At 39.0% G+C, this 13,492-nt stretch overlaps 1 protein-coding gene across 3 annotated transcripts in view; it reads left to right on the forward strand.

Moving 5' to 3' along the window:
- The window catches only part of mtmr14 (myotubularin related protein 14), a 116,687-nt gene that overhangs the window by 56,416 nt on the left and 46,779 nt on the right, over window positions 1-13,492 (forward strand). For all 3 annotated transcript variants that reach the window (XM_073072858.1, XM_073072860.1, XM_073072859.1), the window contains exons 8-12: window positions 474-544; window positions 1,539-1,613; window positions 7,685-7,751; window positions 7,953-8,038; window positions 11,737-11,813. In XM_073072858.1, coding sequence (XP_072928959.1) covers window positions 474-544; window positions 1,539-1,613; window positions 7,685-7,751; window positions 7,953-8,038; window positions 11,737-11,813 — 376 coding nt within the window. The remainder of the gene's footprint in view (window positions 1-473; window positions 545-1,538; window positions 1,614-7,684; window positions 7,752-7,952; window positions 8,039-11,736; window positions 11,814-13,492) is intronic.

Raw genomic sequence — 13,492 nt, forward strand, 5'->3', positions numbered from 1 at the left:
AATGCAAAATTATTTGATTCTAATTTGACAAGATACTAGGAAAATTATTCACAATTGTGGATTTCTGCTTGATGGGTGGTGTGTATTGGATTAAAAATGATTGCCTCAACTATTCATTGCACGTAATAAAAATCTGTTCTTAGTAAGTTTAAATTATCTTACATTTTCACTTTAAAAAAAAATTCACCCACAAATCTCCAGATTATTGTTTGTTTAATCGTAATGATAAGTATATTTACATGCAGGTGCAGTGATAGAGGAAGGAAAATTAGTATTTGTACTGCACCTTTCAAAAATTCAGCACATTCCATAGCCATAGCACTTTACAGTTGACACAGTACAGTCATTGTAATAATGCTAAGAAATAGAGTAATCAAATTTTGCACAGCTATCATCCAGAAACATTAATGCAATAATGGCCAGGACCAATGAACACTTCTTGTAATTGCAGATTTCCTTTGCATTGTCTGCAGGTTGTGAATTTTTTAAGGATTACAAGGATCGAGACTACACAGCTGAAGGGCTGGTGTTCAATTGGAACCAGGTGAGGTTGCACCGGAGAAGAGGCATGTAAGTGGGCGTGGGCTTTGTTCGCAAACTGTTACATTGCTTTTAACAAACAAGAGAAAATTTGCAGCTGCTGGAAATCCAAGCAACACACACAAAATTCTGGAGGAATTCAGCAGGCCAGGCAGCATCTATGGAAAACAATACACTCAATGTTTCAGGCCAAGACTCTTCATCAGGACTTGCTTGGTTCTTCGAGCAATTTGTTATTTTGCTTTTTAAGTTCCTTCCTCTTTTGGACCTGGAAGGATTGCAGTGGAACAAAGAGATTTCACTAAGATGATCAGAGTAACTGTATGGTAGTTGAATAAGCAACTGATTTTATGACAAATATAAGGAAGTTGCAAGACTAGGCCTTTTGTCTTAAATGAATGCTGAAACATGGGTTCATCTGTGAGTGCAGCCAAGAAGATGTAAAATATCGAAATAGATGCCAAGTCGTGGTAGAATGTTAGAGTTAAATAAGGAAAGAATGACGCGGGAGAAATTGTCTCCAGAAGCTGAGGGGCTTGAAATAAAGTGCTAATAATACAAAATTAAATGTTAGAGTTAGAACCGAGAACAAGGTATACCTCTCTGTGCACTGTTCTGAGGCTGCTGGATTCACTTCCGGTCTTAATTAACAAATTTGTGTTAAAATTAAAGATTTAGATTTGTAGTGGAATATTAAAAAAAGAGACAAAGGGATGCAAAAATAGTGTAGTCAAAATTCATCTTGCCAATTTGTTCATATTTGTCCTCCACATTATCAGTGCCTAACTGGGCCAATTTCTGATAGAAATTGAATGAATTTCTAAGTGTTAAATAGATTCTTAGAGAGGTTATTGTTGAGAAATCATCCAATGAAGCCTTGTGGCAGGACTTAGAAATAGCAAGGGATGGTCATGTTGGTACGGCAATATTATTGTGCACACCCTCCCCCTTATAGTCACATGCTGTGTAGTAACTTAGTTTTTACTCATGTCTTTTAGGATTTTGTTGATGCACCATTGAATATCCCTCCTTCCCTGACTGAGAATCTCAATATTGATTGGAGAGATTATCAGGTGAGACTGCTTTAATAACTCTGAATTTTGTATTCAGGAGAAACTTTTTTTATCCAGACAGGCACGAATTAAAAAATATATATATAATGGGAAATAACTTGAGGCTGAGCAGACACATAACTTGGTCCAGTTGTGTTCATTTAGACAGAAAGGAGATGTTTAACTGCAGTCAAATTGCGGCTTTTCATACCTCAAGATATTCTGAAGAATTCTATAAATCATTGCTCTAAGTAAGTGAAAATGAAAAACTCTGCAGATACCAGAAGTTTAAACAAAAATGCAAAATGCTGGAAATATTCAACAGATGAAGTAGTGTCTGTGTGAAGAATGTTTCAGGTCGGAGATCCTTTGTCAGAATTGATGGTCTAATGAAGCGAGTAAAGAATAGACGCTGTAAAATTACTGCAACTTAACTCGTCCCTTTTCCATACTATCTTTCAGCACTATATGTTATTAGAAGCTCTAAAATATCAATTTAACTAGTCCTGATTACGTGTTTCAGATCGGAAAAACTGTTAACAGCTACAGAAGTAGAGTTCTCTTGTATCAAAGTATCGTGATTTTTTTCAATCAGTAAGTTATCTTGTTTTAGTAGCTAAAATTTAAGTACCCTCTCTTGTGTATCCATGTTTTCTATAGATAGATTGGAATAGTTTATGACATTTGAATTGGAACCAGGAGTGGCCCCATTGGCAGGTTGTGCCTTCTGTGGCATTTAATAGGGTCATGATTAATCCCATTTTTATCTCATTTTGTATTCCTGTTTACTTGCTCTATATATTAAGTATTGATTGACTTATGCTTTAAACTTGCTCAAAGACTGCTCTTTTGAGATAGAGTTCCAAAGTTTTATTTCCATTTTGAAAGAAGAAAAGGCACCCATCAATGTATAAAATTAAGTTATCCTTAATTTTAATAAGTAGCCCCCTAATTTTAGATTCTGCCTCAAGTGTGCACATTGTCTCCACATCTACCCCCTCAAGATCTTGCAGGGCCTTGCATTTCAAGTCACTACTTTTTCAAACTTCATTGATGTACAGTTCAGCCCTTCTTCATAAAACAATAATCTGCCTATTCCAGATATTATGAAAGTCAAAATAATTCTAGATATTGCAAACCTAAAATTAAAGCAGGAAGTTCTGAAAATGCTGAGGTCAGGTAGTATCTATGGAAAGAAAACAAGTAACCAAGTTCAAAGTAAATTTATTATCAAAGTATTCATATATTAACATATACTACATTGAGATTTATTTTCTTGCAGGCATTTATAGGGAAAAGGAAATTCAATAGAATTTATAAAAAACAGTAAACAGACAAGGACTGACAAACAGTCAATGTGCCAAAGAAGGCTAACTGTGCAAATAAAAAAACAAACTAATACTGAGAAGATTAATTGCAGAGTAACCTTGAAATTGCGTCTATAGATTGTAGAGTAGTGATGACTGAAATTATCCTCACTGGTTCAGGAGCCTGATGGTTTTTGGGTAATAACTATTTCTGAACTTGGTGGTGAAGGACCTCAGGCTCTCCCCCCCTCCCTTCCTCTTTTCCCAACCATGATTCTCCTCTCCCTGCCCCCTTCCAATTCTCAGTCCACAATAGAGACACATATCAGAATTACGTTTATCATTTATTCACAGATGTCATGAAATTTGTAATTTTTTTGTGGCAGCAGTACATACAGTGCAATACATAAAATTACTACAGTACTGTGCAAAAGTCTTGCTACTTGTGCATGCCTAAGATTTTTGCATGGTACAGTTTTGTGACTGTGTGAGTGGGCATTTTACTGGTTAAAGGGTCTAGTGATATTTGCAGTGTACCGTGGATTATAAACACAATATTTGGATTGAAGCTTCCTCTAGTGGCAGTAAAAAGCAACTATAACTTTTTTTTGTCATATCAGCGGGCAGCAGGTTTTGTGATTTCATTGTTTAAAGTCTACATTTAAGCAACCTGTTATCAATGGAATGAAATAGGTAATGGAGGCAGCAGTTAGGGCAGTTGAGTGCTCCGTTTGCAGTATGTGGGAAGTCGGGGACAGCACAATTATCCCTGATGACTACACCTATAAAAGGTGCATCCAGCTGCAGCTCCTGACAAACCAAGTTTGGGAACTGGAGCTGGATGAACTTTGGATCATTCGTGAGGCACAGGCAGAAACAGACAGGAGTTTCAGGGAGATAGTCACCCCTAAAAGTCAGGACGCAGGTAGCTGGGTGACTGTCAGGGGAGGGAAAGGGAATAGACAGAAAGAGCAGAGCACCCCTATGGCCATTCCCATCAACAATAAGTATACCGTTTTGGATACTGTTGGTGGGGACGACCTACCAGGGACAAGTTGTAGTGGTTGTGTCTCTGGCACCGAGACTGGACCCTCAGCTCAGAAAGGAAGGAGGGAAAAGAGGAGAGCAGTAGTGATTGGGGATTCGATAGTTAGGGGGACAGATAAGAGGTTCTGTGGGAGAGATCGAGAATTCCGTATGGCCTGGTGCCGGAGTCCACGATATCTCGAATAGAGTTCTTGGTATTCTCAGGAGGGAGGGTGAGCAGCTAGATGTCATGGTCCATGTAGGGACCAGTGACGTGGATAGGAAGAAGGAGGAGGTCCTGCAAAGAGAGTTTAGGGAGTTAGGTGCAGAATTGAAGGACAGGACCTCCAGGGTTGCAATCTCAGGATTGCTCTCTGTGCTACGTGCTAGTGAGGCTAGAAGTAGGAAGATAATGCTGCTAAATATGTGACTAAGGAGATGGTGCAGGAGGGAGAGCTTCATATTTCTGAACAATTGGGCTTTGTTCCAGGGAAGGTGGGACCTGTTCCGACGGGACGGTTTGCACCTGAACTGGAATGGGACTAACATCCTTGCGGGTAGGTTTGCTAGTGCTGCCCCGGGGGGGGGGGAGGGGGTGGTGGTTTAAATTAGATTTGCAAGGAGAGGGAAACCAGAGTGTTAGAGCAGATTGTGAGGTGGAGGAGGATAAAGGTCACGCGAGGACTGCTTGTATGGACAGAAATAAAGGTTTGGATGTGATAGAAATGTTCTCAGGTGCCAAACTGAAGAGACGGGGAAGAGGCATCCGGCTCTCAAATAGAGAAAGATAGGAGACAGCGTATGAGGGAGGATAGGCAGGTGATAGAGAAGGGATGTGCTCAGACTGATTGTTTGAGATGTATCTATTTTAAAGCAAGGAGTGTTGTGAACAAAGTGTTGTAAGCTTAGAGTGTGGATCAGTACTTGGGGATATGATGTGGTAGCCATTACAGAGAGTTGGATGGCTCAGGGACAGGAATGGTTACTTCAAGTGCTGGGTTTCAGATGTTTCAAAAAGGACAGGGAGGGAGGCAAAAGAGGTGGGGGCGTGGCACTGTTGATCAGAGATAGTGTCACGGCTGCAGAAAAGGTGGACGCCATGGAGGGATTGTCTACGGAGTCTCTGTGGGTGGAAATTAGGAACAGGAAAGGGTCAATAACTTTACTGGGTGTTTTTTATAGGCCGCCCAATAGTAACAGGGATATCGAGGAGCAGATAGGGAAACAGATCCTGGAAAGGTGTAATAATAATAGAGTTGTCGTGATGGGAGATTTTAATTTCCCAAATATAGATTGGCATCTCCCTACAGCGAGGGGTTTAGATGGGGTGGAGTTTGTTAGGAGTGTTCAGGAAGGTTTCTTGACACAATATGTAGGTAAGCCTACAAAAGGAGAGGCTGTACTTGATTTGGTATTGGGAAATGAACCTGGTCAGGTGTTAGATCTCTCAGTGAGAGGGCATTTTGGAGAAAATGATCATAATTCTATCTCCTTTACAATAGCATTGGTGAGAGATAGGAACAGACAAGTTAGAAAAGTGTTTAATTGGAGTAAGGGGAATTGGAAACTTAAATTGGAAACAGATGTTCTCAAGGAAAAGTACGGAAGAAATGCAGCAAATGTTCAGGGAAGTTCTACGTAGGTATGTTCCAGTTAGACAGGGAAATTATGGTAGGGTGCATGAAACGTGGTGTGCGAAGGCTGTAATAAATCTGTTCAAGAAAAAAAGAAAAGCTTACAAAAGGTTCAGAGAGCTAGGTAATGTTAGAGATCCAGAAGATTATAAGGCTAATAGGAAGGAAATTAGGAGATCTGGAAGGGTCCATGAGAAGGCCTTGGCCGGTAGGATTAAGGAAAACCCCAAGGCATTCTACAAGTATGTGAAGAACAAGAGGATAAGACGTGAAAGAATAGGACCTATCAGATGTGACAGTGGGGAAGTGTGTATGGAACCGGAGGAAATAGCAGAGGTACTTAATGAATACTTTACTTCAGTATTCACTAGGGAAAAGTCTCTTGCTGATAATAGTGACAACTTGCAGCAGATTGAAAAGCTTGAGCATGCAGATGTTAAGAAAGAGAATGTGCTGGAGCTTTTGGAAAGCATCAAGTTGAGTAAGTCGCTGGGCCCGGATGAGATGTGCCCCAGGCTACAGTGGGAGGCGAGGGAGGAGATTGCTGAGCCTCTGGTGATGATCTTTGCATCATCAATGGGGACAGGAGAGGTTCCAGAGGATTGGAGAGTTGCGAATGTTGTTCCTTTATTCAAGAAAGGGAGTAGAGATAGACCAGTAGTTGGTAAGTTGATGGAGAAGATCCTGAGAGGCAGGATTAATGAACATTTGGAGAGGTATAATATGATTAGGAATAGTCAACACGGCTTTGTCAAGGGCAAGTCGTGCTTTACGAGCCTGATTGAATTTTTTAAGGATATGACTAAACATATTGATGAAGGAAGAGCAGTAGATGTAGTGTGTATGGATTTCAGCAAGGCATTTGATAAGGTACCCCATGCAAGGCCTATTGAGAAAGTAAGGAGGCAAGAGATCCAAGGGAACATTTCTTTGTGGATCCTGAACTGGCTTGCCCACAGAAGGCAAAGAGTGGCTGTAGATGGGTCATATTCTGCATGGCGGTTGGTGACCAGTGGAGTACCTCAGGGATCTGTTCTGGGACCCTTACTCTTCGTGATTTTTATAAATGACCTGGATGAGGAATTGCAGGGATGGGTTAGTAAGTTTGCTGATGACACAGAGGTTGGAGGTGTTGTGGATAGTGTGGAGGGCTGTCAGAGATTACAGCGAGATATTGATAGGATGCAAAACTGGGCTGAGAAGTGGCAGATGGAGTTCAACCCAGGTAAGTGTGAAGTGGTTCAATTTGGTAGGTCAAATATGATGGCAGAATATAGTATTAATTGTAAGACTCTTGGCAGTGTGAAGGATCAGAGAGATCTTGGGGTCCGAGTCCATAGGACACTCAAAGCTGCTGCGCAGGTTGACTCTGTGGTTAAGAAGGTGTACGGTGTATTGGCCTTCATCAATCGTGAAATTGAATTTAGGAGCCCAGAGGTAATGTTGCAGCTATATAGGACCTGGTCAGACCCCACTTGGAGTACTGTGCTCAGTTTTGGTTGCCTCACTACAGGAAGGATTTGGAAGCCACAGAAAGGGTGCAGAGGAGATTTCCAAGGATGTTGCCTGGATTGGGGAGCATGTCTTATGAGGATAGTTTGAGTGAACTCGACCTTTTCTCCTTGGAGCGACAGAGGATGAGAGGTGACCTGATAGAGGTGTATCAGATAATGAGAGGCATTGATCGTGTGGATAGTCAGAGGCTTTTTCCCAGGGCTGAAATGGTTGCCACAAGAGGACACAGGTTTAAGGTGCTTGGAAATAGGTACAGAGGAGATGTCAGGGGTAAGTTTTTTATGCAGAGAGTGGTGAGTGCGTGGAATGGGCTGCCGGCAACAGTGGTGGAAGAGGATATGATAGAGTCTTTTATGAGACTTTTGCATAGGTACATGGAGCTTAGAAAAATAGAGGGCTATAGGTAAGCCTAGTAATTTCTAGAGTAGGGACATGTTTGGCACAAACTTGTGGGCCAAAGGGCCTGTATTGTGCTGTAGGTTTTCTAAGTTTTTATGATTTTTAAACAGACTGAAATCTCTCTCAAGACCATGCCTCAAAGCTTAGACCTTGACATGTGCTTTTCCAATCAAGAGGGGTTAACACTCTTTATGGTATATTCTCTCTATAGTCTTGGGACCTTGTTCAACAGACACAGAATTACCTGAAGCTACTCATTCATATAATAAACCGGGATGGTAAGTCGAGATTTTGATTCCTGTTTTACCACCATTCTGCCAATTTAATAAACTTCTGGTAGCTTAAAACAATTACGCTTAAAGGTCAACTCTTTACAGTGAACTACAATCTGGGCATTTAACCTCATATGCCAATTATGACTATTTCTCGCCTGTGTTCTCTCTGATGTCCTTGTCTAACCTTCTTCTTTCTTCTGACAGAAGACAGTGGTTTGTTAGTGCACTGTATTTCTGGTTGGGATCGAACACCACTCTTTATCTCTCTTCTTCGTCTCTCACTGTGGGCTGTAAGTATTAATAATTTTTTTATATGTTTTCAGCTGTAAATATTTCTTGTATTTTTTGGGGACGCTGTTAATCAGTATTTTACTGACAGCTTTCACTTTGGAATCTTCTATCATCAATTTAGACATATTTTCATAAATATTTAGCCAGTATTCTGGTTTCAGATTTTTTTTAATTTACAAGAAGATTTTGATTAAATAAAAGCCATCTGCCAGGTCTATATCAGTCTGTAAAGGTTGCTTTTGTGGAAAGTTATGTTTGCTGACAGAGTTCTGTTCTTTGCTGTAACTTCATTTGCTCTGCAACACATACAAAATTCTGCAGGACCTCACAGGTAAGGCAGCATCTACAGAGGGGAATAAACTGCGGATGTTTCAGGTGGAGACCCTTCAACAGGCCTGGAATAGAAGCAAGAATAAGAAGGTATGGGGAGGTGAAGGTGTACGAGCTGACAGGTGATGGGTGAAACCAGGTGAAGGGGAAAATGGATGGAGGAGGAGGGATGAGGTGAGAAGCTGGGAGATGATGGGTGGAAGAGGCAAAGGGGTGAAGAAAAATGAATCTGATTGGAGAGGACAGTGGATCATAGCAGAAAGGGGAGGAGGAGGGCAACCAGAGGGTAGGGTAGGAAAAGAGAAGGGGTAAGAGGAGAGTCATAAGAGAGAGCAGCAGTACTATGCCATTTGGCTCATCAGGTCTGCTCTGCCATTCCATCATGGTTGATCCATTTTCCTATCTTCTACCTGTAAACTTTCACACTCTGAGTAATCAAAAACCTATCAACCTCTATCTTAAGTACACCCAATGGCCTGGCCTCCACATCTGCCTGAGGCAACAAATCCCACAGATTCACCACCCTCTGGCTGAAAAAATTCCTCTATAAATATATATATATATATATATAGCTTTATTCCCTTTTGGAAAATAGTCTGTGCTGTTATTCCTTTTACCACAGTGCATGAGCTGGAATGAGGAAAAGTAAAAGAGAAGTTGGAGGGAGGAGAAGTTACCAAAAGTTACAGAAATTGATGTTCATGCACTACCCAGATGGAATATGAGGTGTTGCTCCTCCAACCTGAGAGTAGTCTCATCCTGACCATAGAGGAGGCCATGAACCATTCTGCATGCTTTATCCTTTTATGTTATGAGCTTCAACACAGCAGGAAAAAAAGTATCATTACAGATCTTAAACTCTAACCTCAGAGGCAATAGAGGATAAAATAATAGTTGTCAAATCTGCTACTGAATCTTGCCATGAGTAGCATTGCAGTAGAGTCTCTATACGTGTGAATGTCGCTAAGATATGGGCTTGTTAGAAACTCATTTGCTCAGTTGAAGATAAAAAAAACTATGAATGCTGAAAATCAGATGAAGGCAAAATTTTGCTGGAAATATTTAGATTCTGCTACTATGTAGATAAAAGCTTTCACTTTCTCCAGCTATACGGCACAAATATTTTTTGAGGGATATTTCATTTCTTCTGCATTTGAATTTGCTTCTTCCTTATAAATTCTTACAAAACCAATATCATATGTTTTTCAAAACTATTCTCTTTTTTAATCTAATCATCTCCTCCTTCTCTCCAAACTCATTATACCTATCAATCTCCTTTCCAAAAATGCACCCAATTATGTCAAACTTACATACATTGCTGACTTCGGTTACTTAATATTTCCCTCTTGAATAGAAACATCTTGCTTAATTACCCCTTTGTCTTGAAGTTTCCTAGTTTTAAATGTGTAGTTTGGAAGATTTTACCTGGATCGGTTTCATTAATCCTGATTGTGCATTTGCCGAGATGTTAGTCAGTTCCTCAAGGTCCTTTCTCAGAAGGAAATAAGTAAATTTACTTAATTTTGGTTTTCTAAAATTCAAGTTTGCAACACATGGAATCATAATTTTTGCTTGTTGCTCATTTGGAAGAACAATCAGTAATTGTCATTAGAAAATGATTCAATTACCCAACCCTTGCGAGTGGATCTTTGTCATTTCCTCTCATAGTAAGACATTCGCTGAAGTGTTATAGGGAAAACATTACTCTAAAAATGAAATTAAGGCTGGGAGTGACAGAGGATGGAAATGGGATGAAAAAGTCAGCAAGCTGCTTTAGCGATATGGACAAGTGTTTATCATTTGGATCTTTAATATTTTGCCTCTTTTTGCTGTTCCCCTTCATTTTTCTCCAACTTGGAGTAGGACGATCATTGCTTGCAAGTCTGAATCCAGCTGCTTCAGAACTTAATACATTAACTGTTGGCTTGAAAATTGTAACTCAGCAGCTCAATTCTCAAATATAGTGTCATATAAGAGATAACGTGCCAAATGGCTTTCATAATTTGATATTCTAAGTCTCACCAAATTGCTGATAACACAGAGCTGTGGTTTAATGTGTTCAAAAGAAATTGCCAATCAGCAACATTGATTGGAAAGAGCCCAAACTGCATTGACCAATTCCATGTTTAAAAACTGCCTTCAAAGGCTGTGTGTTTAAGCGTTCTATTACTTGAATCCCATTTATTCAACAAACTCTTTGACCACCCGCCGCTTCTCTCCACCATCAAATACTGTAGCATTTGGACACAGGTGGGAAACAGCTTTCTCCTCAGTCCATAAGACCACTGAAATCCCTGCCAGCACCCAGGACTTGTCATGTATGAAGCACCTCTAGTGTTATGCTGTTTAATTTTTAACTTGTGTTGCAAATGCACGTTATTATTTGTAAATTTACTAGTGTAATATTACTTTGTATCATATGTGTGAGTTATATGTGCTGTGTGGAGCACTTGGTCCAGAGAAACTTTGTTTCGTTTGCTGGTATACATATGTATGGTTGAATGACGGTAAACTTGAACTTGAATGCTTTACTTGTCCTATTTAACAAGCAATTATAAAATGTACTAACTTAGGAGACAATAATAAAATATTAGCCGATCTTCTCAATCATACTAAGTGAATTGTGATGCTTTGTATATGAAGTCAGATGCTGAATGGCTAGGTTATGCAGAAACTTAAGAGAAATAACTGAGAAATATCATAGGCTTATTTAAATGTAGGATTGATTCAAATAACAGAAGGGCAAACTTATTGCAGATATTTACTTGTATAGCTATCATCTTCACTTCCTTCCTTCTTACACACAAGCTCAATAAAAAAAAATAGGTTGCCCTGTTTCACTGGCAATGAGTCAGAATCCAAGAAAGCTCTTTATTTATTTACCCCACGATAGGGTTTTTACTGATGGATCCACATGTTAAAGAATTTGGTTCATACAAACCTACTCAGTTGATTCTGAATAGGAGTAAATGTTAGTCTTCCTCCTGCTACAAGTTTTTCATTAATAAATCTAAGAAATGAACCACATATCAGTAAAGGCCAACACAAGGGATAGATTTTCAAGAAGGAAAGCAAAGGTATAAGCTCAAGCTATTTAATATCTTATGACCATGACCAGTGATGTTAAGTTTGAGAGTAGGAATAGTGCTATCGACAAGCTAAAATAGAATGGAAATGCTGCAACTGCAGCTTTTTAGTCAGCTTTAAACAAGTGGATGTTTATTGTAGACTACATAGAGACCTCAAGCATTGTATAAATTCATAATAAGGTTGTGTTTAATATTGTTTGTTAAAGGCTCAAAGTTTTGTTATATTATAGTTTGACGCACCTCTTAGTTAAAACTTTGCCACATTTTTTTCCTGACAGGATGGACTTGTACATGTTTCTCTAGAGCCTGTGGAAATCCTTTATCTAACCATTGCGTATGATTGGTTCCTTTTTGGGTGAGTTTGTTTTGCATTTATCAATAGCAATGGTAATGTCAGTTTTTTATAAATGGATTTTTCTGAAACCCAGTGATATTAATTTGCTACTGATATTTCCCACATTTGTACTTCATTGAGCCATGAAATGGAATAGCAGCCCGAAATTAAGTTATTTGTTGTATTGTGTCTGTGCTGGCTCGTTTCAGAGCTCTATTTAGTTCCACTCTCCTTCATTTTCTACAGAACTAAAGTTCTTTTTAATCTTAACTATTAAGCCTGATTACATCATTCTTGAAACAATGCATTCCATATTTATAAGGTTTTGTTATTTGTCCTAAAATAATTATCCAGAATTGAACTGCAATTAAGGTGACTTAATCAGTGTTTCCTTAAATTAGCATTACTTTCCTTATTTGTGTTCTATTACCTCTAACAACAAACACTAGAATTTGATTTGTCTCTGGGGGAGGGGGGGGGGGCGGGGACACAACTTGCCCTGTCATCTTTAAAGTTTGGTTTATGTAACACCTCCAAGACTCTGTTCTACTATAACATTCAACATTTTTTTTCATTTAGATTATATTGCTTGTCCTTGTGCTTCCTGTTAAAGTGTACAATTTCCACAAATCTCTGCAATAAATTCACCCAGTGTTTATTTAATGTATGTCTTATTGAATAGCATTATTTACTGGTCAATTCATTCCCAGGTTTTGTGCTACCCACCAATGAAGTAATGCCCCATGTGCCATTTAATTTTGTGTCTGATCTTTGTTGCTGATATTTTTGTAACCCCTCCTTAAGCAGAGCTGTAAATGGCTGATTCTTTTAATTGCCATTTTCCCCATATTTAAGAAACTTTGATACATTGTAGGTAGAGTCACATTTTCCAACATTGCGTGCCAAAGAACCCAAGTTGTATTCTATTCTGTTCATGAAGCTAATGTGAGAAGGGATAGAAAGAAAGGATGTGTACTTATCTAATGGCTCATAATTGTGTTCCAGTGTTTAGTGAAAGCCAGTATGGAGTACTCATTTTATACACAATCCTTGTGTTTTGGGTTTTTGGCCACCTTTTTCTCTTTTTAAATTTCATACACAGTTCCTGTATTAGGTTCTATAATGGATTGGAAATATTCATTTGTCTTACTTCATTCTGTTCTGTGTAATTCTTCTCTCCACTTTTGAGAATTTACAGCCTCTTGAAGGCTAAAGCTAGTCTTAAAGATTTTGACTCTCATTCACTTGGTTTCCATGGCAAGTTGCTGAAGTGAACTCTCCTTAATTGTTCTTACACTTTACGTTCTGTTCTTTGTCTGTTTCCTTAACTATTTTAAGTGTGATATAATTATGATCACTATTTCCCAAATATTCCTCCGTTGAAACATGGTTTATTCCCCACCCTCCTTTCCTTCCCTCCCCTCCCCAGAACTATATCCAGTACTGAATTCTTTTTTTTTCCTGTTTGTATTTGGAGCTAAGAATACATTGATCAAAATAAGTTGCCATACACATTTCATTATTTCTTTTCCCTGGTCAGTGATACTTAGAGGTAATCTTATTGAAATGTGTAACATTTCTATGGTGCTTGACAGTATAAATACATGGGTGTTATTTCTCTGGAACCTGGGGTCACAGTCCAAAAACATTAAAGACTAGACTATGATGAGTAGAAAAATCCTTCATCCAGAACAGAGTGT

This window comes from Hemitrygon akajei, chromosome 19 (genome assembly GCF_048418815.1).
Source record: "Hemitrygon akajei chromosome 19, sHemAka1.3, whole genome shotgun sequence".
NCBI classification, from domain to species: Eukaryota; Metazoa; Chordata; class Chondrichthyes; order Myliobatiformes; family Dasyatidae; genus Hemitrygon; species Hemitrygon akajei.